This window comes from Oncorhynchus gorbuscha, linkage group LG01 (assembly GCF_021184085.1).
Source record: "Oncorhynchus gorbuscha isolate QuinsamMale2020 ecotype Even-year linkage group LG01, OgorEven_v1.0, whole genome shotgun sequence".
Classification (NCBI taxonomy): domain Eukaryota; kingdom Metazoa; phylum Chordata; class Actinopteri; order Salmoniformes; family Salmonidae; genus Oncorhynchus; species Oncorhynchus gorbuscha.
This window is the reverse complement of record NC_060173.1, coordinates 70,868,853-70,895,291: the sequence shown is the minus strand read 5'-3', so window position 1 is coordinate 70,895,291 and position 26,439 is coordinate 70,868,853. Positions and strand designations below refer to the sequence as shown.

The following is a 26,439-nucleotide window of genomic DNA, read 5'->3' as shown; positions in this document are numbered from 1 at the left end:
AAAAAATAACAATAGCATTTACATTATTTTGTTACTGTAGGCTATAATAAATAAAACACACAACAACAACAAAAAACAAGACTTCTGGTGTTTAATATATTGTATTTATAGACTGCCTTTGTTACAACTATGAAACAGAAAGCATACATATTGGAAAAATAGTGACAGCTTATTTTTACAACGACAAAATACAAAAAATACCTCAACCACCAAGACGCAAGACATGCTGTCAAATGCCGAAAACATCATTATAAGCGTCAAGTGTGCTTAATGGTGAAAATCAGCACAAAAACAATAATGGTATTATGAATATAAGTGTCGGTATGACAACAGTAAAATAAGTCAATTATTTATACATCGAATACCAGGGCGAATTTGTTGGTTTCCAGGCGTCGACCTTTCGTTTCTTGTCATCCAAACGGAGGAAACACATGATCTTTCTGAACTGACATGGTTTCTCCAAAGAAATATATCCCATACATGTCTGACCAGAAGCTCTACATATCACATGCGCTTTCCACCGAATCCTCCATGGGCAATCTTCCATGGACATTGAAATGAACGCATCCAGCTCATCAACAGATAGATCCCAGGCAGTGTCTCCTTGCTCCCTTTGCGCCTCAGCCACAGTCCCTGATGTGCTTTCCATGACACAAACAAGGAAAGCTGGTGAGTGCGTGTCACTGATGTTGTTTTTTTACTTGAGACATAGGGCCTGCTCTCTCAGTGATGACATTTTGTCATGGCTTTTTCTATCTAAAGGGTGCCGATCCTTCCTCACTCGATGTTTCATATGGCGGTGGCGCGGGAACCTGCTTAGTGCGCATTGTTCTATATTTATGTGGTTTAGGCCCCCGAGGTGTAGGCTCAGAAAAGCCCCCGAGGTGTAGGCTCAGAAAAGCCCCTGAGGTGTAGGCTCAGAAAAGCCCCTGAGGAGTAGGCTCAGAAAAAGAAGAAGAATTTGAGATGTTGATTAATTTCTGCCCCACCATCAGCATCATTTTCATTCGGATGTTGTAGCAGCGCTAACACAGCATGTGCATCCATTCGTCTTGGCCTTCTTGTAAATTATGCATGCTCTCACTGTCTACTCCAAGTAGGCCACCTACTTAATAATCTGTTGTATCATGTGTGAAATTAGTTTAGGTTCAGTTTCTAAGCAAATCTCGGGTGATTATCAACTGGGCATGGCACCTTCCACTGTCGGGAGAAGGAGCGAAGGAGGGGCAAAGAGGAAAACCATTCACAAAATGACATGCCCTTCTATAACTGGTTATAACTCAAGTTCTATTTGTGATATTAAGATTCTAACAACGGCAGTGTGTTATATAGACTTACTAACGAAAAGTCAAGGAAGGAGGAGGGCATGACTTAAAACTTGTTAGGGATTTGGTTCCGCTGGCGGGACCAAATCAGCGGAAATTTTAGAGCGCCACCTATAGTTTTCGATAAAACTCAAACTTTCATTAAAACACACATGCAAGGTACTGAATTAAAGCTACACTCGTTGTGAATCTAGCCACCGAGTCAGATTTGTAAAATGCTTTTCGGCGAAAGCATGAGAAGCTATTATCTGATAGCATGCACCCCCCAGAATACCAGACCGTCAACAAAACAACAGATTTTGCGGTAGCCGGCGCTACCCAAAACACAGAAATAAAATATAAAACATTCATTACCTTTGACGAGCTTCTTTCTTGGCACTCCTATATATCCCATAAACATCACAATTGGGTCTTTTTCCCGATTAAATCCGTCATTGTATAGCCAAAATGTCGTTTTCCTTAGACCGGTCTGATCCAGGAATATTCCATTTTACAAGACGCAACGTCACTTTTTAAAATTACAAAAGTTGCCTATAAACTTTTACAAATCACTTCAAACTACTTTTCTAAACCAACTTTAGGTATTAATAAACGTTAATAATCTATAAAATTGATCACGGGGCGATCTGTATTCGATAGCAGCAAGTCTTGAAATCATCGTTTTTGGTGAACAGTTTTTCGAGGGATTTTTACTCCTAAACACGTTATGTTATGTTATGTTATAGCCACAGACACGATTTAACCAGTTTTAGAGACTTCAGAGTGTTTTCTATACACACATACTTATCATATGCATATACTATATTCCTGGCATGTGTAGCAAGACTTTGAAATGTTGCGCGATTTTTAACAAAAAGCTGCGAAAATTCGCATCATCCCTAACAGGTTTTAAATGGCAGAGTAATACTTTTTTTACATTCTCGAGCAGTCAAAATGCCTGCTTTAGCAGTTGTAGTGTTAATGTGTTTTTTTACATTCCCGAGCAGTCAAAATGCCTGCTTTAGAAGTTGTAGTGTTAATGCGTTTTTTTAAATTCCCGAGCAGTCAAAATGCCTGCTTTAGCAGTTGTAGTGTTAATGTGTTTTTTAACATGCCCAAGCAGTCAAAATGCCTGCTTTAGCAGTTGTAGTGTTAATGTGTTTTTAAAAATTATATCATTTGTTTACAAGCATGATAGCTGTACGTTTAGTTTGTGGTTGACACAGCTTGTTGGCCATTAATCAATCTGCTTTTCTCAATGAGTTCAAATAACGTGAATGCATCCGACTGGTATTTAAGACTTCACAACTGGTCAATTCCGCCCTCCCACATGGTTACAAATGCAGCATCAGAGTGGAAACTTATGAGGTCCAACATAACAATCCGGTCACAAAAGACAATACAAGGGACATTGTGAATGGCAGGTAATTTTAAAGTGTACCAAAACTGAACCGTGACCCCAAAACCGCAAAACGTACCGAACCGTGGGTTTGGTGAACTGTTGCGTGTCCTAATGAACATGACTCAGTACACAGCCATTGAAGTATATCACCCAACTCCTCTAGTCTAGATGTCCTAAAAAGCTATTTCTGCAGAGAGCAGTTCTGATGTAACAAACAACTACACACACAGACAAAACTGGAAGGTGTGGTAATATTACAGTATACTACAGTACTCACGGTGTAGGCGCGTGGCAGCGATGCGACGCAGGTGGACTGGCTCCCGAAGGGCCGTGGCGTGATGACAGAGGTGAGGCGAGCACTATCCGATTTCATGTAGCTCCTGGGGAGAGAGGCAGAAACCCGAGACACACTGGGAGGCACAGGCTTTTGCTCCATTGCCACCGAGTTGTACAGTGGCTGTAGTTTGTACAGAGAACCACCACCAGTGGAAGTGGTCACTTCTTCAGCCACCTTGCCTGCCCACGGGCGCCTGGGCTCGAGTAGTTTTGGGAGGAAGCTGGGGGTGGTGGTGGTGCTGGAGGTCTCCTCCATCTTGGCTGCGCTGGTGTACCGCAAGGCCGGGCTTGGGGCTCTCTCCGAGGGGGTCGGGGCTCTCTCCGAGGGGGTCGGGGCTCTCTCCGAGGGGGTCGGGGCTCTCTCCGAGGGGGTCGGGGCTCTCTCCGAGGGGGGGCTCTCTCCGAGGGGGTCGGGGCTCTCTCCGAGGGGGTCGGGGATCTCTCCGAGGGGGTCGGGGCTCTCTCCGAGGGGGTCGGGGCTCTCTCCGAGGGGGTCGGGCTCCGAGGGGTCGGGGCTCTCTCCAAGGGGGTCGGGGCTCTCTCCGAGGGGGTCGGGGCTCTCTCCGAGGGGTCGGTGCTCTCTCCGAGGGGGTCGGAACGTAGCGGTTGTAGTTGGAGGTACGACCGATGGTGGTAGTGTTGTTTGTGATGTCGCTACCTGAACCGGAGGGACGGTCACTACTGTTGCTCATGTCACCCCGGGAGGGTGAGTAGGCCCTGTCTGTTGCCGTGGTGGGGACGGGGTCCTCCTCTCTCGGGTGGGGCACGGAGGGGGGTGTGGGACTGGGGCGCTCAACGGGGGTGTAGGGATAGTCGATGGTGTAGCTCCTGGGGGGAGGGTACGGGTTTGGAGGACCGGAGCGGAGTCTTCAAACACGTCCTGGTCCAGGGCGGCGAGGGAGTTGAGACGACTGCCGATGGAGCTGTGGGAATGGAAGAGAGGGAGGGATGGAGAAAAAAGGGAGGACAGTGAAGAAGAGAGGGAGGAGAGGAAGGAAGAGAGAGAGGAGAAGGGGAGAGAGGGGAAAGGGATTACGAGGTATAATGCGTGAGAGAGAGAGAGAGAGAAAGAGAGAGAGAGAGAGAGAGAGAGAGAGAGAGAGAGAGAGAGAGAGAGAGAGAGAGAGAGAGAGAGAGAGAGAGAGGATGGGTAAAAAATAGGTGAAAGGTGGATGAAGGTTGAAAGGGACACAGGGCAAGATAAAACAAAGAGGGGGTAGAGGGGAGGCAGGATTAAAGCCACGATTATGCTACACTTTCACACTTAGCAGAGAGACAATTACTGACTAACTTTGTATGGTCCTGTATCTGTGCCTGCATTTTCATCGACACGTGTGTTGGTGCAATCAGTACATATACAGTAAGTAGACAGTTTTGAGTGAGAGTGAAAACACACGTCTAAAAATACTGATGAGAATTCCGATGACAAAATACTTCAAACGTAGTTAAACATCTACAACCAATGAATTATGTTTCTAATTGTCTGTAAAAACGGAAGGATGTGTTCCTTGTAGGAACATGGCTAGTCCAAATGTCATTTGGTATCTGTGTGTTAAAAGAATAAAGAGAGCATAGTAACTATAAACAGGCAGGATTTGTCCTTGAGGGTGTCTACTCTAGCAGCATATTTTTCAGTCATTGTGAGGATTCCTTTTTACATTCAGTCAATCTGCACCTTGCCATTTGTAGTGTGTGCCCTTTCCTCAGTATAGTAAAGCTAATATGTACTGTACTAGAGCAGGGTCAAATACATGTCAAATCCTTGAAAGTATTCAAGTTGTGCTTGATTTTGGTGTGGAGTTTGCCCTTGTACCAGGCAAACCAAAACTGCACCCTCAAGGACATATTTCATTAACACCTAGTCGGCTTGAGGATTGTGAACCAGTGACTTTTCGGTTGCTGGCCCAATGCTCTTAACCACTAAGGCTATCTGCCACCTTTAATTACATAGGTTATTGTTAGATGATTGCTAATCAACGTGGTAATTGGCATCACCTTGCCAGACAGTTTTGTCACATTAACAATGCAGTTTCCTGCAGCACATGGATTTTAAAAAAGGAACTGTTTCATGTCCAGACCTGCATGTATTCAACCTAGGTATCTACCTGTCCCCACTGTCATGTTCATAATGCACCAAATGGAAGAACAGGGAGGGATCAACTCAACACGTCCAGTAAGAAACCCTCATTTGTTTTCCGTTGGTTTTTTACATTGAGTGTCCTAATGAACGTATTGACCCTGGTGTCTACCTGTCCTCAGGTGTCACTCTTACCTCCGGGTGGACCTCGGGAAACCACCGCTCCCTCCTCCGCTGCTCTCTGTGGTCTGCTCAATCTGCTCCCTCTCCTCTTTCTTCTTCACAATATCAGAGTTGACGCTCTTGCGACGGTTCTTCCACTTGGTGAGGTCCTGTGGAGATGAAATGCATGCTAGAGACCAGCTTAGAAACGTTCATCTTGGAAAAGCCCATGTGACACAGTTAAATCCTCTAACGGATGGCCAGGAAGGTTAGCGTAAACGTGGTTAGCTGCAGATTATAGAGCGAGAGAAAGAGAAAGGACTCAATTCTGAGAAAGTGTCCTATTTGTGTGAGTTTAGCTCCTCCTGCCTCTGGTCCCCTGTGTATTGGGGCCCGTGTGTGACCTAAATGCTGTGTTAAGACACCATGTTATCACGCCACTGATAGACATACACTACAGGTCAAAGGTTTTTAGAAAACCTACTCATTCAAGGGTTTCTCTTTATTTTTTACTATTTTCTACATTGTAGAATAATACCGAAGACATCAAAACTATGAAATAACATATGGAATCATGTAGTAACCAAATTTCAGATTCTTCAAATAGCCACCCTTTGCCTTGACAACTTTGCACACTCTTGGCATTCTCTCAACCAGCTTCACCTGGAATGCTTTTCCAATAGTCTTGAAGGAGTTTCCACATATGCTGAGCACTTGTTGGCTGCTTTTCCTTCACCTCTACAGTCTGACTCATCCTAAACCATCTCAATTGGGTTGAGGTTGGGGGTTGTGGAGGCCAGGTCATCTGATGAAGCACTCCATCACTCTCCTTCTTTGCAAAATAGCTCTTACACAGCCTGGAGGTGTGTTGGATCATTGTCCTGTTGAAAAACAAATGATAGTCCCACTAAGCGAAAACCAGATGGGATGGCGTATCGCTGCAGGATGCTGTGGTAGCCATGATGGTTAAGTGTGAATTCTAAATAAATCACAGACAGTGTCACAAACAAAGCACCCCCACACCATAAAACCTCCTCCTCCATGCTTTATGGTGGGAAATACATATGAAGAGATCATCCGTTAAACCACACCGTGTCTCACAAAGACACAGCGTTTGGAAACAAAAATCTCCAATTTGGACACCAGACCAAAGGACATTTTCCACTGGTCTAATGCTCGTGTTTCTTGACCCAAGCAAGTCTCTTCTTCTTATTGGTGTCCTTTAGTAGTGGTTTCTTTGCAGCAATTCGAACATGAAGGCCTGATTCAGTCTCCTCTGAACAGTTGATGTTGAGATGTGTCTGTTACTTGAACTGTGAAGCATTTATTTGGGCTGGTAACTCTAATAACCTCCGAAGAGGTAACTCTGGGTCTTCCTTTCCTCTGTCGATCCTCATGAGGGCCGGTTTCATCATAGCGCTTGATGATTTTTGCGACTGCACTTGAAGAAACTTTGAAAGTTCTTGACATTTTTTGACTGACCTTCATGTCTTAAAGTAATGATGGACTGTCGTTTCTCTTTGCTTATTTGAGCTGTTCTTGCCATAATATGGACTTGGTCTTTTACCAAATAGGGATATCTTCTGTATTCCACTGCTACCTTGTCACATCACAACTGATTGGCTCAAATGCACTGAGAAAGGAAAGAAATTCCACAAATTTACTTAAGAATGCACACCTGTTAATTGAAAGGCATTCCAGGTGACTACCTCATGAAGATGGTTGAGAGAATGCCAAGAGTGTGCAAAGGTGTCATCAAGGAAAATGGTGGCTATTTGAAGAATCTCAAATATAAAGTATAATTTAATTATTTTTTGGTTACTACATGATTACATGTGTGGTATTTCATAGTTTTGAACTCTTTTACACTTTTATTCTACAATGTAAAAAATAGTCAAAATAAAGACAAACCCTTGAATGAGTAGGTGTAAGAATGATGCCTTTACCAATAACACGCACTCATATACTGCATGTTGTAGGGATATGTGGAATAATTACATGAATTTAGTTAGACACGGTGACATGAATTTAGTTAGACACGGTGGAACATTCTGGAATGACCTTGAAAGATTGGTCATCTTTCCCAGAATATTTTCTTGGTGTTATAAGTGTTTAGTTGCCACTGCAGGCCTGAGTGTATACTCAAATGAGGAAATATAGATCTAAAAGTAGGATGAGGTATTATGTGGTGATCATTAATACACAATCTCAGCTGTGCCTCCTTCAATGAAGACATTTAACGAGGGCAGTGATGTTTAAACAATTGTTTGTCTTCTCCTGAGCTCCCTCTTGCTCTCTCCACCTTTACAAAACACATTCTCCTTTCACAACACTGGGCCAAAATAGCTGTTCTCTTCAGATTTCCATTCTCCCCATATCAAATACTTACTAGACTTATCTATCACATGTTGCTACTTGTTGACAGGCGGGATGGCTTTGTACTAATTTCAGACAAGGACACAATAACCATGGCCTATATATTGACATGATTGAAGACACTACAATTGGTGATGATTAAACAGGCCTAGCTCATCAATTCGTTATGTCTTGATTATTATATTAGGGAGGGTTTAAGTCAAGTGTAACAGCAGTCTTTTGGGGTGAATGTGTGCGACCCCTACAGGGTTCATTTGGCACCAAACCTAACCAAAGGGCTAACACAGGGAGGGACTAGCAGGGGTGTATCCATTAGTGTACACTGTCGAAAAACGCTTTGCAAAGGAAAACGTATTGCAACCAAAACGAGGGTTTCTATTGGACAAATAGAGGTAGGTCCCTCCCAGTTTCATCCTGTTTGGTTCCTAGTGAATACACCCCAGGATTTCCTAATCCAATAATAAACACACATTTTTATTTAGCATTACAAAACATTTAGTTACATTATGCCTACTGAACACAGCCCAGGTGTGTGGTGGTTGCAGGTATATATACACTCACATCCTGCCACTGGTCCTCGTTCTCCTTGACCTGCTCTCTGATCTTCTGTAGTTCCTCGTGGCATACCTGCTTCAGTGCTGCCTGCTCCACTGCAAGGTCTGTCATTGATTTGCTCCTACACACCACCAGGGAAGAGGGTTTAAAGGTTTGGGTTCAGTGTCAACTCAGTTACAGGCATTGGACCACCAGTGAGGAGCATAAACCTACTGTGCACAAGACTGATGTTAGTCATAAAGTAGACTATAAATGTATGTATCAAATCCACTCCAATCCCAGAATGCTGGGACACTTGCATTCCTTCACACTAACATGAGCTATAGTGAAATAAGATGCTCGCCAATAATTGTTTATCTGCCTACGTAAAAGACTACTGTGCAAATCAAGATTTTAAACTAAATCTCAATTAAATTAACTGTGATTTTCAACTGCAACATACTTTTAAACAATGTTTTTTTATTGTAAGTACACAATAAACCAACACTATTTCAAGGTTCAACATTCATTAATAATAATGAAAGAAAAACATCTACTTAACACTATTAAGACTAAAAAGTATCACAAACAACACGTATGTTGTATTAGTACACGTAACAACATGTATTAGTAAGCAAACATATAAACAACAGTTGAGTCACAAAACACAAGCTAATGTGGTTTTAGGCTAATGGGTTAGAAAACACAAGCTAACGCGGTTTTAGGCTAAGGGGTTAGAAAACACAAGCTAATGCTGTTTTAGGCTAATGGGTTAGAAAACACAAGCTAATGCGGTATGTGGTTAGAAAAAACAAGCTGTATATCTAAGCCATCCCTTTCATACAAAAAAAGCTTTCGAAGTTGACTTGGCCAAAAACATTCACTCTGTTTGACTTACCTGTAAACTTCTGAATCATAATGCTATGAATATATCTTTCTGTTACACAAAACCAACCTATTATGGCAGTCTACAACCTGTGCTTCAACAATTATAACTCTTAGCTGTACATAACACACAGCATGTTTGTTTGAATGACAGCATATTGGTATTGTGTGTACAATCCTCTCACTCCACTTTGTTGCTTTGTCAATAGAGATTTGTGGAGCTTGCTGTGTCCCACCCCCCTTGGCTTGGCCCTACATCACTCAATCCCCAGCAATGTGTCAGTGTCAGCGTATAGCAGTCAGCCAGCGAGTGAGGGCGCTAGTAAACGAGAGCAGCAACACAAAGGCAAAAGCGGAGAGTAAGCGACCATGCCACATTCCTTGGAACAGACATAGTCAACTCACCCGTCGTTAGCAACGGCACGCTTTTGGAGCAGTCTAGGAGAACCAGAGAAGAGAACCACACAGACAAACATGTCACATTTGGGCCAGACTTCTTTTCCCTATTCTGGGAGTAAGTAGAGGTAAAGTGATTCCTAACCACTGTCTGGTGTTCTTCTCTCACTCTAATGGTTAATGTTAGGATTGGTGGTAAAGTAACCTGTGTTAAGGGATGGCTAGTGCCACTCTACTTTCTCCTGGGGTTTTGGTTTCCTTTTTGTTGAAGGTGGCTTTGTATCACAGCTAAAGTATCCCCTTCCTTTGACCTGCTAGGTAGGTAGGTGTGTGTGTGTGTGTGTGTGTGTGTGTGTGTGTGTGTGTGTGTGTGTGTGTGTGTGTGTGTGTGTGTGTGTGTGTGTGTGTGTGTGTGTGTGTGTGTGTGTGTGTGTGTGTGTGTGTGTGTGTGTGTGTGTGTGTGTGTGTGTGTGTGTGTGTGTGTGTGTGTGTGTGTGTGTGTGTGTGTGTGTGTGTGTGTGTGTGTGTGTGTGTGTGTGTGTGTGTGTGTGTGTGTGTGTGTGTGAAAACTCTACAGGAGTTTAACATGAGGGAAATACACCCAGATGCCTCAGACACATTTTAAATCTCTCCTTGTCCCAGTCAGTAATCCCAACATGTTTCAAGCTGACCACCATTGTCCCTGTTCCCATGAACTCCAAGGAAACCTGCCTAAATGACTCCCGACCTATAGCACTCACATCTGTAATTATGAAGTGTTTTGGAAGGCTGGTTATGACACACATCACCATCCCAGGCACCCTGGACCCACTCCAATTCGCCCCAACAGATCCACAGATGATGCAATCTTAATTGCACTTCACACTGCCCTCTCCCACCTGAGTGGAAATAACTACAGTGGAGCTCCAAAAGTAGACAAAAAGACAGTGAAAATGTTGTTGTTGTTTTGGCTCTGTACTCTAGCACTTTCAATTTGAAATGATGCAATGACTATGAGGTTAAAGTGCAGACTGTCTAACTTCAATTTGACGCTATTGTCATCCATATCAGCTGAACTGTTTAGAAATAATTTCACTTTTTGTACATAGTCCCCCTATTTTAGGGGACCAAAAGTATTGGGACAAATTCACTTGTATGTCTATTAAAGTAGTCAAAAATGTAGTATTTGGAACCATATTCCTAGCACGCAATGAAAACATCAAGCTTGTGACTCTACAAACTTGTTGGATGCATTTGGTGTTTGTTTTGGTTGTGTTTCAGATGATTTTGTGCCCAATAGATATTAATGGTAAATAATATATTGTGTCATTTGAGTAACCTTTATTGTAGATAAGAACAGAATATCTTTCTAAACACTTCTACATTAATGTGGATGCTACTGTTACATTCCTCAGCTAGAAAAACAAAATGTCGCTCAAACAGAAGAGGGAACACTAAAGGGAACACTAAAATATTCAGATCCTAGATCTGAATGAATGAAATATTCTTATTAAATACTTTTTTCTTTACATAGTTGAATGTGTTGACAACAAAATCACACAAAAATGATCAATGGAAATCAAATTTATCAACCCATGGAGGTCTGGATTTGGAGTCACACTCAAAATTAAGGTGGGAAACCACACTACAGGTTGATCCAACTTTGATGTAATGTCCTTAAAACAAGTCAAAATGAGGCTCAGTAGTGTGTGGCCTCCACATGCCTGTATGAGCTCCCTACAACGCCTGGGCATGCTCCTGATGAGGTGGCGGATGGTCTCCTGGGGGATCTCCTCCCAGACCTGGACTAAAGCATCTGCCAACTCCTGGACAGTCTGTGGTGCAATGTGGCGTTGGTGGATGGAGCGAGACATGATGTCCCAGATGTGCTCAATTGGATTCAGGTCTGGGGAACAGGCGGGCCAGTCCATAGCATCAATGCCTTCCTCTTGCAGGAACTGCTGACACACTCCAGCCACATGAGGTCTAGCATTGTCTTGCATTAGGAGGAACCCAGGGCCAACCGCACCAGCATATGGTCTCACAAGGGGTCTGAGGATCTCATCTCGGTACCTAATGGCAGTCAGGCTACCTCTGGCGAGCACATGGAGGGCTGTGCGGCCCCACAAAGAAATGCCACCCCACACCATGCTGGAGGATGTTGCAGGCAGCAGAACAATCTCCACGACGTCTCCAGACTGTCACGTCTGTCACATGTGCTCAGTGTGAACCTGCTTTCATCTGTGAAGAGCACAGGGCGCCAGTGGCGAATTTGCCATTCTTAGTGTTTTCTGGCAAATGAAAAACGTCCTGCACGGTGTTGGGCTGTAAGCACAACTCCCACTTGTGGACGTCAGGCCCTCATACCACCCTCATAGAGTCTGTTTCTGACCGTTTGAGCAGACACATGCACATTTGTGGCCTGCTGGAGGTCATTTTGCAGGGCTCTGGCAGTGCTCCTCCTGCTCCTCCTTGCACAAAGGCAGAGGTAGCGGTCCTGCTGCTGGGTTGTTGTCCTCCTACGGCCTCCTCCACGTCTCCTGATGTACTGGCCTGTCTCCTGGTAGCGCCTCCATGCTCTGGACACCACGCTGACAGACACAGCAAACCTTCTTGCCACAGCACGCATTGACGTGCCATCCTGGATGAGCTGCACTACCTGAGCCACTTGTGTGGGTTGTAGACTTCGTCTCATGCTACCACTAGAGTGAAAGCACCGCAAGCATTCAAAAGCGACCAAAACATCAGCCAGGAAGCATAGGAACTGAGAAGTGGTCTGTGGTCACCACCTGCAGAACCACTCCTTTATTGGGGGTGTCTTGCTAATTGCCTATAATTTCCACCTGTTGTCTATTCCATTTGCACAACAGCATGTGACATTTATTGTCAATCAGTGTTGCTGCCTAAGTGGACAGTTTGATTTCACAGAATTGACTTGGAGTTACATTGTGTTGTTTCAGTGTTCCCTTTATTTTTTTGAGCAGTGTATATTCTGAAGCCTAGTCCCCTTACCCTACCTTTATGTACATATTTACTTGAAATACCTCATAGTCTGGCACATTGATATGGTACTGGTAGTCCCTGTATATAGCTTCATTCTTGTGTACAGGATTACTATTATAACGGACTCAAGAGTGGCTGGCAACAACTTTCATCCCGTCACACAGCATTGTGGAATTTCATGTTTTCATGTTTTCCTTAGTAACAACCTGCACTCTATTATCATCTACCGCTACTGTGCAGACCTGGTTCAAATACTACAAAAATACTTTGAGAGTTGATTTCAAATAGTATTTGAACCCAGGTCTGTTTTGGTGTCGTGTCTTGGTGACAGTGTGGGGTTTATCTCGGAAATCCTTTTTGAATCAGATTTTCGTTTAGGTTCTGGGGGAGATTAAACAGTATAATATATTATATTCAGACCCCTAGACTTTTTCCACGTGTTGTTACATTCCAGCTTTATTCTAAAATGAAATCCAGAAGAGAAATCCCTCAATCTGCACACAATACCCTATTATTGACAAAGCAAAAAACAGTGTGTCAAAAATCACATTTACATAAGTATTCAGACCCTTTGCACAATACTTTTTTGAAGAACCTTTGGTAGCAATTACAGCCTTGAGTCTTCTTGGATATGACGCTACAAGCTTGGCACGCCTGTATTTTGGAAGATTCTCCCATTCATCTGCAGATCCTCTCAAGCTCTGTCAGGTTGGATGGGAAGGTTTGAGGTCCAGGCTCTGGCTGGGCCACTCTAGGACATTCAGATTCTTATCCCATAGCCACTCCTGTGCTGTCTTGGCTGTGTGCTTATGGTCATTGTCCTGTTGGAAGGTGAACCTTCGCCCCAGTCTGAGGTCCTGAGCGCTCTGGAGCAGGTTTACATCAAGGATCTCTCTGTGCTTTGCTCCGTTAATCTTTCCCTCTCCCAGACCCTGCCGCTGAAAAACATCCCCAAAGCATGATGCTGCCACCATCATGCTTCACCGTAGGGATGGTGCCAGGTTTCCTCCAGACGTGACGCTTGGCATTCAGGCAAAAGAGTTCAATCTTGGTTTCATCAGACCAGAGAATCTTGTGTCTCACGGTCTGAGTCCTTAGGTGCCTTTTGGCAAACTCCAAACAGGCAGTCATTTGCCTTTTATTGAGGAGTGGCTTCCATCTGGCCAGTCCACCATAATGGCCTGATTGATGGAGTGCTGCAGAGATGGTTGTCCTTCTGGAAGGTTCTCCCATCTCCAAAGAGGAGCTCTGGAGATCTGTCAAAGTGACCATTGGGTTCTTGGTCACCTCCCTGACCAAGGCCCTTCTCCCCCAATTGCTCAGTTTGGCCGGGCTGCGAGCTCTAGGAAGAGTATCGGTGGTGGCAAACATCTTCCGTTTAAAAATGATGGAGGCCACTGTGTTCTTGGGGACCTTCAATGCTGCAGAAATGTTTTGGTACCCTTCCCCAGATCTGTGCCTCAACACAATCAGGTCTCGGAGCTCTACGGACAATTCCTTCGACATGGCTTGGTTTTTGCTCTGACATGCACTGTTAACTGTGGGACCTTATATAGACAGTGTGTGCCTTTACAAATCATGTCCAATTCATTGAATTTACCACAGGTGGACTCCAATCAAGTTGTAGAAACATGTCACGGATGATCAATGGAAACAGGATGCACCTGAGCTCAATTTCGAGTGTCTGAATACTTATAAATAGGGTATTTCGGGATTTTATTTTTAATACATCTGCAAAAAAATTGCTTTGTCATTATGGTGTATTGTGTGTAGATTGATGAGAAAAATTTGTTTTAATACATTTTAGAATAATGCTGTAATGTAACAAAATGTGGAAAAAGTCAAGGGTCCTGAATACTTTCCAAATGCACTGTATAATTTATGAGTAAAGATACTAACAAGACCAAGACCTCCCTAAATGGAAACTCTCAGCCAAAGCTTGGGTCAATTGTCTCCTCCCCTTCCGAAATTCAAAAGATGCAACACCTGCGAAATCATGTCCAAATGATCAGTGATGAAAAAATCTGCGCGGAAACAAAGTTCCTTGTTAGTTGTCCCACAGTCTGTTGACAGCCGCCATGATGCCATTCTATGTTACGCGCGTCTGGGAGATAGCTTGAGTTATAAACTCAGCAAAAAAAAGAAATGTCCTCTCACTGTCAACTGCGTTTATTTTCAGCAAACTTAACATGTGTAAATATTTGTATGAACATAACAAGAGTCAACACATGAGACATACACTTAACATGTTCCACAGACATGACTAACAGGAATGGAATAATGTGTCACTGAACAACGGAGGGGTCAAAATCAAAAGTAACAGTCAGTATCTGGTGTGGCCACCGGCTGCAGTGCATCTCCTCCTCATGGACTGCACCAGATTTGCCAGTTCTTGCTGTGAGATGTTACCCCACTCTTCCGCCAAGGCACCTGCAAGTTCCCGGACATTTTTGGGGGGAATGGCCCAAGCCCTCACCCTCCGATCCAACAGGTCCCAGGCGTGCTCAATGGGATTGAGATCCGGGCTCTTCGCTGCCATGGCAGAACACTGACATTCCTGTATTGCAGGAAATCACTCACAGAATGAGCAGTATGGCTGGTGGCATTGTCATGCTGGAGGGTCATGTCAGGATTAGCATGCAGGAATGGTACCACATGAGGGAGGAGGATGTCTTCCCTGTAACTCACAGTGTTGAGATTGCCTGCAATAACAAATCGATCCCGCTCCAGAGTACAGGCCTCGGTGTAACGGTCATTCCCTCGACGATAAACGCAAATTCGACCATCACCCCTGGTGAGACAAAACCGCGGCTCGTCAGTGAAGTGCACTTTTTGCCAGTCCTGTTTGGTCCAGCAATGGTGTGTTTGTGCCCATAGGCAACATTGTTGCCAGTGATATCTGGTGAGGACCTGCCTTACAACAGGCCTACAAGCCCTCAGTCCAGCCTCTCTCAGCCTATTGCGGACAGTCTGAGCACTGATGGGGAGGGATTGTGCATTCCTGGTGTAACTCTGGCAGTTGTTGTTGCCATCTTGTACCTGTCCCACATGTGTGATGTTCAGATGTACCGATCCTGTGCAGGTGTTGTTACACGTGGTCTGCCACTGCGAGGACGATCAGCTGTCTGTCCTGTCTCCCTGTAGCGCTGTCTTAGGTGTTGCAATTTATTGCTCTGGCCACATCTGCAGTCCTCATGCCTCCTTGCAGCATGCCTAGGGCACGTTCACGCAGATGAGCAGGGTCCCTGGGCATCTTTCTTTTGATGTTTTTCAGAGTCAGTAGAAAGGCCTCTTTATTGTTTTAAGTTTTCATATCCGTGACCTTAATTGCCTACTGTCTGTAAGCTGTTAGTGTCTTAACGACCGTTCCACAGGTGCATGTTTATTAATTGTTTATGGTTCATTGAACAAGTATGAGAAACAGTGTTTAAACCCTTTACAATGAAGATCTGTGAAGTTATTTGTATTTTTACGAATTATCTTTGAAAGAAAAGGTCCTGAAAAAGGGACGTTTCTTTTTTTGCTGAGTTTATATATTGTAGAGCTTACCCAAGTTCAAACCCCTTTTCGCCCCACTGTGCTAGTACTGCACCTCGCTGCCCAAGTCAATGTGACGTTGAGAGGAGACACTGGGTGTTTCTCAATACGCTTACTCCCGTGCTCCACTCTCTCATGCTCTGAGTGTATTCTCAAAGGACGTTCTCTTGAGTATGTTCTTGTGAGGATGAGAGTGTGGAGAATGCATAAAATATTACATTTGAGAAGCACTCGTACTCCCCCTACTGTATTATTTTGGCGGCAGGTAGCCAAGTGGTTAGAGCATTGGACCAATAACTGAAAGGTTGCAAGATCAAATCCCTGAGCTGACAAGGTAAAACAAATCTGTTGTTCTGCCCCTGAACAAGGCAGTTAACCCACTGTTCCTAGGCAGTCCCTGTAAATAAGAATGTGTTCTTAACTGACTTGCCAAGTTAAATAAAGGTACACATTTTTTTTTTAATCCTCACGCTACACCTCCCTATTCACTGAACCTTGTTCCAGCCAGGACAATGGCAAAAGAGAATAAACAAGATGCAAACAAAGCAATCTTTACTAATTATCAGCTAACTAAAAGTGAAACGTAATAATCTACATAGCTAGCTAGTTTACGAGGCAAAACTCATACAGCCAATTCTTCATGGTTAGCTAACTAGCCAGATAGTTAGCCCTATTGACTTACTATGGGCTGTAGATCTATGCACACTACAGTGGGTATCGTAGGCAGGTAAACATGCCAAAAATAACACAGTATGTGTTTATTAAGGTATCAAGATAAAATAATGTAGTCAGGCAATATGAGATGTGAATTGGCAATATTTCATTCCGAAGTCAGAGATAATTTTATCTCGCTTCAATAGCCGCCATTGATTTCAATACATTTAGCTTCCTTTTTCATACATGGTACGTCATATTTCTGTGCATACTTTGCATTGAGGCTTGCGTCGATCTATGCATGTTTCAAAATATGTACAAACGGAGTACACATCCGAAAAGTGCCCGCCGTGCTCTGTTTTGCATACTTTGATTTTGACTCATGCGCCAACTCTCCCGTGCTCTGAGCACGGTAGGATGCATATTGAGAAACACCCACTGTGAGACTGTAACGTCTCCAACGTCTCCAACGGGTTTCTCCACACATCGCGCCGACAGAAACAAACATCTTTCTGGTAAGAAGAGTGGCGGGGGCGTATGCCTCATGACTAACGAGACATGGTGTGATGAAAGAAACATACAGGAATTCAAATCTTAAAGCTTAATTAAGTTACCTGACTAACCCTTCTATGAGGCAAGCACCACTCGGTAACAAGACATATCCACATGCTTAATTAAGTTACCTGACTAACCCTTGTATGAGGCAAGCACCACTCGGTAACAAGACATATCCACATGCTTAATTAAGTTACCTGACTAACCCTTCTATGAGGCAAGCACCACTCGGGTAACAAGACATATCCACATGCTTAATGAAGTTACCTGACTAACCCTTCTATGAGGCAAGCACCACTCGGTAACAAGGCATATCCACATGCTTAATGAAGTTACCTGACTAACCCTTCTATGAGGCAAGAAGAAAACAACTATACACAATCCAGAGATTCCAGGCTCTATCTCAAATGGCACCCTATTCCCTATATAGTGCACAACTTTTCACTAGAGCCTTAAACGGCAGCCCTATGTGGCTCTGGACAAAAGTAATGCCCTATATAGGGTTTGGAGTGCCACGTGAGATTTTCCCTGAGAGCAACAGGCACTGAAGCGGTATTGTTGTTTCGACTGCCATTCTAGTTCCTAAGTGTTCAGAAAGGCTAACTTCTCAATCATCATCATACTCTTCTTGTATCTCAGCCGGCTCGCCTCCCTAATAGCCAATATCTTCTGCAGGTTGACCTCGCTACAGGTAGTGGGCACAGACTGACCATCGGATTGGCTGATGTACCTAGACATGACCTCTGACCTTGGATACCCACTGCCCTCACCTCCACCCAGAGCACCACCCCAAACTTCCTCAGCAGCATGTAGTCCGTTTTGGGGTGCCCATCCCCTCTTTGCTCCCGGTTCTCCCCACCCTCAGCCTCTTGGGTCAAGCGGGCATGGCCCATGGCTCAGGTTGGACATCGGGTGGTAGCTGTCAGCGGCACCCAACAGTGGTCTCCACCGCCGACCATCTTGGGGCGGATTTACCTTCTGAAAGATGACGTCGTCCCGCTCGATGTCGGGGATGCTGGTCTTGATGGTGGTTTTCATGCCTCAGGAGGGCACGCTTCTTTCATTTGACCAGCCGGGGCACCTGGGGAGTACCACCGGGGAGCGCTCAACGTACGGGATGTTGGTGGGTTTCAGTTTTGGGGGTTGGTAGGGGGCAGTGTGTGGTGGCTGCCCCCTACCAGCGTTGTGTTGTAAGTACTGGAGGGAGGTGGGGGGGGGCAGTAGCAGAGAGAAGATAGATCGAAAGAAAAAAGGAAGGTTATGTTGGATTTAAAACAGGGCTCCGTCAAACAGGGGACCTTTTAATAGTATCCAGAAGCAGCTTATTCATATCGTAAGTGTTTGGCAAACACAGTACTATGGCTGTGTCCGAAACACCAATACTTCCCAGGTAGCTTGTTTGGTTCATTGGAAGTTGTGTGAAAGTAAGTATTTGGTTTACCATTGGTTCTGTGAACAAAGACATATTTCCTGACCATTAAAACCATTAAAAGTTCATGAAACGTTCTGAGAACGGAAGTGTACATTTCGCCTGTTTTGGGAACTTTACTTTTTAGGTTGCAGTGAGGTTATGATGAACGTTTTACTATGGTTCCCTGAAAGTTTTCCTGTAAGGACATTATAGGTTATTTTAAAGTAGCTAAATAACCTTCTGGGAACATGTTTCAATAAGATTTTTAGTTACACGGCTAGCTAGTTTGGATTAACTGAACACCATGCACAGATAGGACACATGGAAATTAGGCATTGATCATGGAAACACATTTATGTTTTATTGTGGCACGGCGACAGTGAGATTTAAACCTATGATCTTCTCTTCTCTATCCATGGAATCTGTCCACTTTGCCACCAGTATGGAGCTACAGTAGCATGCTATGTTTTTTTTACTCATATAAACCTGTTCATTTATGTCTGTTCAAACCAACCCCATTTCAAAGGAAACAAGAACTCATAAAGATCAGGTGTGGCCAATTAGTGGGTGCGGCCAACACACCTGAACACAGTTCACGAGAAAGAGGTTAGAGAGAGTTTTGGTGATGCTGAGAATGGAATGTGTATGTTTTTAAAAAACGTTCTTAGAACGTTCTCTGAACGTTACTAAAGCTTTCATGTGGTTTCTATGGAAAGTTTTCGTTCTCGGAACAATGAGAACATGACTTTAAATAGAACCATGAGGAAACCTGTAGGAAATGTTATGCTGAAGTTATGAAATTCCCACAGAAAAACTTTGTTTATTAACATATTCTGAACTATTTGTGAACATTCCCAATGTTCCTAGAACATTACCAAAATGTAAAATAATTGTAACCATGTTTGAACTTTTAGGAATCATTCTGTTAAAGTAACGAAATACCAAGGCAATAGTTTTTTTTGTCAAGTTCCTTAAATGTGCTGACAATATTCCAAAGCCAAGCAACTATCCTGCACCATTCTGAGAAAGTTGTGGGATGGTTTTATGCATAATAACCATAGGACAACCACACTCTCACAAAGCTCAAGGAAACATATGGTTTTCAGAACATTATGTGCAAACTGGGTTACGTCCTCACATGAGTAGTATGTTGATATTTGTTGCTTACTGAATATATTTTTACTAAACAGTATGTTTTAAATAGAATGTAGTACGATTAGGACACAGTTTAAGTAAGTAGTAGGCAGGCCATATTTCAGACACGGCCAGTATCTTAACATATGTACAGATGCAAATTGGACTAAACAGCAAGACAGAAAAGTCATTATTCCTCAGTATAATATAACTGGTACAACTGTAAAAACAAACTGCTCTTCAAGGCATGGAAGAACAATGTTATTAGCTTAGCTTTGTAGTACTGTATCGCTGTTAGTACTAAAACAATCTAGAGTGCTCCTGTGATGTTACAATCAATGGAAAAGCTGCATCGACCTTTGACCGGCAGCATGGTGGCTAGTGTGGGTGGAGCCTTCAGGTGCATGGGGGTGAGAGGGGGGAGGTGCCGGAAGAGGGTGGGACTGAGGAGAGCCAGCGACTGACATGCAGTCCACCAGACTTCATCGGTTACAGCCCCGGGGAGAGGAGAGGGTTTAGGAAAGAGAAAGAGAAAGAGAGAGGGAGTGGGTAGGAGAGAGGTCAGACAGGTGGAATCAACACAGTGAAGTAGTGTAAAAGTAGAGTAAAGCAGTGCAGACCCACGTTTTATGAATGAGAATGGAATCACTAACCAACAAAAAAAGGCTAACGGGAATCACTGGAAACGGTTGTGATAGAGTGATAAAGTGATGTAAGCATGTGTCATTAAAAATAGTGGAGGGAAGAAAGAGTAAGGAAGTGTTTGTTTTGTAAATGTTGACATTGTATGTACTAATGTTTTCTATCATATTTGTTATGTACAGTATGAACATGTGAATGGAATGTGCTTTAAATGATGTGGTTTGGGATATAATGATGATACGGAATTGAGCCCCATCCCTCTGGGTAACTTAACCATTGAGAGATCTGAAAGGATTTGCTAGAGCAGCACCTGCGGTCAAAGATGAGAGGCAGCTGATTTCTGGTGTATAGGCTACAGATGTGTGTATGACTCTGCTACCTGGTGAAGGTGCCATCTTCCTCCGTGTACATGGGGCTGGCCCAGCTCCGGCGGCTGTCCTCGTGGCGCTCGGCCCGCTTCTTGCGGAGCGGCGCTGGCACATAGGCCGCTGGCTTGTCCTTGGTGGGCAGGAACTGGTTGAACTGCGTGGTCGTTTTAGGCTCGATGACCAGCGAGCGGCGGTAGTGCAGTGAATCCTTGTTACTGTCTGCCGCCATCCTGAAGACTGAGTCCGTCTCCGCGACACTCTCACAACCTGGGGGAGGAGGAGATAGACAAAAGGAAAAGGGGTCAAATTGAGGTGTGAGGTGAAGGAAGAGGGGAGGGGAAGGACAGTGGAGATTAGAGGGGCAGGAAAGAGTAAGAGGGAGGGCTCTAAGAGAGGGAAGAGAAGAGGTGAAAGACAGAATGGACAAGTGGAGACCAGAAAGGTAGGTGAGGGGAATGGAAGGTGGGACGAGGGAGGAGGGAGAAAAAGGCAGTGGAGAGCAGAGAATGGAAGAGGGTAGAGTTCAGAGGTCGGTCCAGGAGGAGGGACAAGGAAAAGGTTGGAATAGTAGAAGTCTACTTAGTGTTGTTTGCGATATAATTGTCTGGCAGATAAAATAGGGAATCTGGTCAGCTCTATACTTAAAGGGATACTTTGGGATTTTGGGAATGAGGCCCTTTATCTACATCCTTAAAGTCAAATGAACTCATGCTAACATTGGCTCACAAAACTTCCAATAACTTCCTTCATACTGGACACAGAGACATAAAAACAGTCCATCTGACTCTGAACCTTTCACCTCACTGAACACCTCACTAAAATTCTGAACCTTTCACCTCACTGAACACACCCCAGTACAAGGGTAGAGGGGGTGGTGCGCATTGCTTTGGGAACAGAGGCCTATTACCCCCTCCTTGCTCAATTTACAGGCTGGTGTGGAAGCATCTGGAATGTATCTCTGGTCTGTCTCTCACAGTGGGATCCAAGTCTCTCTCTAATTACTGACTGAAACGCTAAACTAGTCCACCCACTGTCAAATGCCAACAAAGACCTGGTATCAGTAAAAATAACATGCTCAGTGTGAACTTCACAGATTACCTCAGATAGTCCAACATAAACAAATAGATACCCACCCTTGAAATAGCATCACGTTAACACTACCACTCAACATTTCAGACTAAGATATAGAGGCTAAAGGTATAATGCTAAGAGCCTAAAACACAGCATAAAAAGTCAAACCTAAACACACTCAAGTCCTGTCCGACTGGGGTGCGTGATAATTGAGATTGATGTGTGTGCATGCGTACATGCGTGTGTGTAGAAGCATAACAAAGTAGAACCAAACACACACACAACTCAAGTCCTGTCCGATTGAGATTGACATGTGTGTGTCAGTCTGTCTGTGAGTGAGTGAGTGAGTGAGTGAGTGAGTGAGTGAGTGGTGAGTGAGTGAGTGAGTGAGTGAGTGAGTGTTGGTCCATACCCTCACTGCTGCTTTGAGCGTGTTGTCAGGGATCTGCTGTGTGGTCTAGAACCCTGTGTCCTCCTCCTCTCGGTATAGGTAATATATCCCCTCTCCCACTATACCAGCTGTCTCTGAAACCACTGTCTCTTCTCTAAATCTTCTGCTGCTGCTGGCTCTCTGGCCGGATGATTCCTCAAGTGCCTGCAATACACACACACACGAACAAACACAATCGTGAGCTCACACCCTGAAAGAAAGAGCGATGTGTCTTTCAGTCATTTAACTCCTTAGGGTTATCCTCCCCAGGTACATGATAACATACACAGACAAATAATTGATTCCCATTCAAAATCACATTTTCCCAAACCCTAAAACTATCCCTAACCATAACTCTAACCTAACTGTAATTCTGACCATAATTCTAAACCTAAAGTATCCTTTTTCCTTTTGGGATCCGGCGAAATGTCCCTGTTCTACTATCCTAGTGAGGACCTCTGGTCTCGACATGGATAGTAAACCCCCCCCCCCAAAAAAAAAACACACGTACCCCCATGGCACAAACACTTGTAGAGTTCGAGTTAGTTTCTTAACCCCTTCTCCAGAACAGTGAATATTGTGATGTCATTCATCCCAAGTCACAAGGTGTCCCTAAATTACTGAAGACACCCAGCCATCTCACCCAACACACACTTCTGATGACCGGAACTCTGACCCCTAACTGTTTCCCAGTCAGTCATGCAGGCACAGCCAATAAGCTCTGTGTGATGATGACGACACTGATAACTGTTTACAGTCTAAAGGGCTTAGCGTAAGAACACAAACAAGGCCTGCCCAGCTAACATAAAACGTTCCCACAACCAGAGAACCTTAAGAGTCTCATTAAGTCATTAACTAATGATTTCATAGGAATGTTCCCGTGATGTACACGGAATGTTTCCAAGAGACCATTCCCTTAATGTCAAGTAGAACTTACCCAGAACATGGTTACCATGTATTCAGAACATAATACATTCATGTTCTAGACACTTTTCATGGGAACGTTACAAGAACATTCATGTGTCCAGTTTTCTGTGGGTTAGGAAAATATTCCATCAACGTCCCACCAAACATACACAGAATATGGTTGCCATGTTCCCAGAACATAAGATATGAATGTTCTAGACACGTTTCATGGGAATAACATTTCTGTGTATCAGTTGTCAGGACGTCGCGTGATGATCCCAAAGATATGTTCTCCAAAACAAGTAGTTTAATTACACATCACGCCTTGTTACTTTTGCCAAGCCCATCACTGAACCACTGATCCATTCACAGCTCTTTTTGTCTGTTGGCAAGGTTAGGAATACTCACACACACACACACACTGCTTTTAAAATAGTGTTTTCAACTTACATATTTGACACACTTTGACATACAGTGTAATCAGAAAGTATTCACACACCTTTCCACAGAGGGTCATATTAGTATATAGCCCAAACTGTTCGGAGGCTACAGACAGAAGTTGGCAGATCGGCTGTACCGACTTCAGATGAATCCCAAGATGCTTGTGGTGCAGAAGTGCGACATCGGCCGATGGATTGAGATGCATCCAATGCAACAAAACAGACATCTCTAGATTAAACAGACGTTTAGAATTTGTATTATGCTAACTCGATTTTTGCGGGGGAGCAGACATCGGCTCTAAGGTTAACCCACAGCTACCCGGACTATCTGCATTGACCCTATTTGCACTACGCTGCTGCTACTGTTCATTATCTGACTGTACAAAACATTTGGAGCATCAGCTCTTTCCATGACAGACTGACCAGGTGAAAGCTATGATCCCGTATTAATGTTAAGTCAAATCCACTTCAAATCAGTGAAGGGGAGAAGACAGGTTAAAGAAGCCTTAAGACAACTGAGACATGGTGTATTTGTGCCAGTTAGAAGGTCAATGGGCAAGACAAAAGATTTAAGTGAGTTTGAATGGGTTATGGTAGTAGGTGCCAGGCGCACCGGTTTGAGTGTGTCAAGAATTGCAACCCTTCTGAGTTTTTCACCCACAACAGTTTTCTGTGTGTATCAAGACTGGTCCACCACCCAAAGGACATCCAGCCAACTTTTGTATTAGTATTTATTAAGGATTCCCATTCGCTGCTGCCAAGGTAGCAGCTACACTTCCTGAGGTCCAGCAACATTAAGGCAGTTATAGACAATTTAGAATATTAACATTACATTTCATAACACTTTTCACAACACATTTAAGTGTGTTTCCTCAGGCCACTACTCTACTACCACGTAACTACAATACAAAATCCATTTCTATGTGTGTCTGTGCCTGTGTGTGTCTCTTCACAGTCCCCGCTGTTCCATAAGGTATATTTTCATCTTTTTAAATCAGATTCTACTGCTGCATCAGTTACTTGATGTGGAATAGAGTTCCACGTAGCCATGGCTCTATGTACATTTACATTACATTACATTACATTTAAGTCATTTAGCAGACGCTCTTATCCAGAGCGACTTACAAATTGGTACTGTGCGCCTCCCATAGTCAGTTCTGGAATTGGGGATTGTGAAGAGACCTCTGGTGGCATGTCTTGTGGGATATGCATTGGTGTCTGAGCTGTGTCCTAGTAGTTTAAACAGACACCTCGGTGCATTCTTACAAAAACAAGTAGTGATGAAGTCAATCTCTCCTCCACTTTGAGCCAGGAGAGCATGTTATTGATATTAGCTCTCTGTGCACATCCAAGGGCCAGTCATATCTCAAGGACATGTGCTTATTGTGTCAGTATAGTTAGGCCTTGCCCAGAAAAAACCCTAACCCCTCCTCCCTAGACACTTGTGTAGACCGGAAACAACTTGATAGGTGTAAGCAATAGTGTGAATGCACATTGAATATTTTCAGGTCTCTCTAGATATGTTCGATCAGGTTCAAGTCTGGGCTCTGGCTGAGCCACTCAAAGACAATCAGAGACTTGTCCCAAGGCCACTCCTGCGTTGTCTTGGCTGTGTGCTTAGGGTCGTTTTCTGGTTGGAAGGTGAAACTTTGCTCCAGTTTGAAGTCCTGAGCACTCTTTTCCTCAATCCTGACTAGTCTCCCATTACCTGCCACTGAAAAACATCTCCACACCATGATGTTGCCACCACCATTCTTCACCGTAGGGATGGTGCCAGGTTTCCTCCAGATGTGACTCTTGGCATTCAGCCCAAAGAGTTCGGTGTTGGTTTCATCAGACCATAGAATCTTGTTTCTCACGGTCTGAGAGTCCTTTAGGTGCGTTTTGACAAACTCCAAGCGGGCTATCATGTGCCTTTTACTGAGAACTATAAAGGCCTGATTGGTGGAGTGCTGCAGAGATGGTTGTCTTTCTGGATGGTTCTCCCATCACCACAGAGGAACTCTGGAGCTCTGTCAGAGTGACCATCAGGACCATCGGCCTTTCTCCCGCTTGCTCAGTTTACCCATATGGCCAGCTTTAGGAAGAGTCTTAGTGTCTTAGAGTCTTAGTTCCAAACCGCTTCCATTTAAGAATGATGGAGGCCACTGTGGTCTTGGGGATCTTCAATGCTGCAGAAATGTTTTGGTACAATTTCCCAGATCTGTGCCTTGACACAATCCAGTCTCGGAGCTCTACGGACTTTTCCTTCGACCACATGGCTTGGTTTTTTGCTCTGACATGCCCTGTCAACCATGGGCCCTTATATAGGCAGGTGTGCGCCTTTCCAGATCATGTCCAATCAATTGAATTTACCACAGGTGGACTCCAAATCAAGTTGTAGAAACATTTCAAGGATGATCAATGGAAACAGGATGCAGCTGACCTCAATTTTGAGTCTCAGTTTCAGTTATTATTAATTTGCAAAAATGTCTAAACTGGTTTTCTCTTCGTCATATAAAAATATATATATATATATTGGAATAAGGCTGCAATATAACAAAATGTGGAAAAAGTCAAGGGGTCTGAATACTTTCCAAATGCCCCATCAACATTAGACAACTATACAGAACGCCCTTAAATTGTTGAAGTAAGTAAATGAAACCAATGATGAGAGACAGTTAAATTAACTGACAAGTGACACAGACATCTGAATGCCGTGACCTAAGGACGTGTTGAATAATATTTACTGTATAAATGAGCACGCACAATGTAGTCATGAAGGTCAAAGTGTCAGATATGTAAGTTCAAAACACTTTTTGGGGGGGATAACATTTCTTTGGGACCATCAGGCGATG

At 43.9% G+C, this 26,439-nt stretch overlaps 1 protein-coding gene across 1 annotated transcript in view; it reads right to left on the bottom strand.

Annotated features, from left to right (window-relative positions):
* lmo7a (LIM domain 7a) overlaps nucleotides 1-26,439 on the bottom strand; it is an 85,901-nt gene that overhangs the window by 37,014 nt on the left and 22,448 nt on the right. The window contains exons 3-10 of the mRNA XM_046366153.1: nucleotides 22,239-22,421; nucleotides 20,767-21,022; nucleotides 9,482-9,514; nucleotides 8,219-8,333; nucleotides 5,315-5,451; nucleotides 3,740-3,965; nucleotides 3,614-3,698; nucleotides 2,984-3,435 (exon numbers count right to left, since the gene is read on the bottom strand). Coding sequence (XP_046222109.1) covers nucleotides 2,984-3,435; nucleotides 3,614-3,698; nucleotides 3,740-3,965; nucleotides 5,315-5,451; nucleotides 8,219-8,333; nucleotides 9,482-9,514; nucleotides 20,767-20,984 — 1,266 coding nt within the window. The 5' untranslated portion in view covers nucleotides 20,985-21,022; nucleotides 22,239-22,421. The remainder of the gene's footprint in view (nucleotides 1-2,983; nucleotides 3,436-3,613; nucleotides 3,699-3,739; nucleotides 3,966-5,314; nucleotides 5,452-8,218; nucleotides 8,334-9,481; nucleotides 9,515-20,766; nucleotides 21,023-22,238; nucleotides 22,422-26,439) is intronic.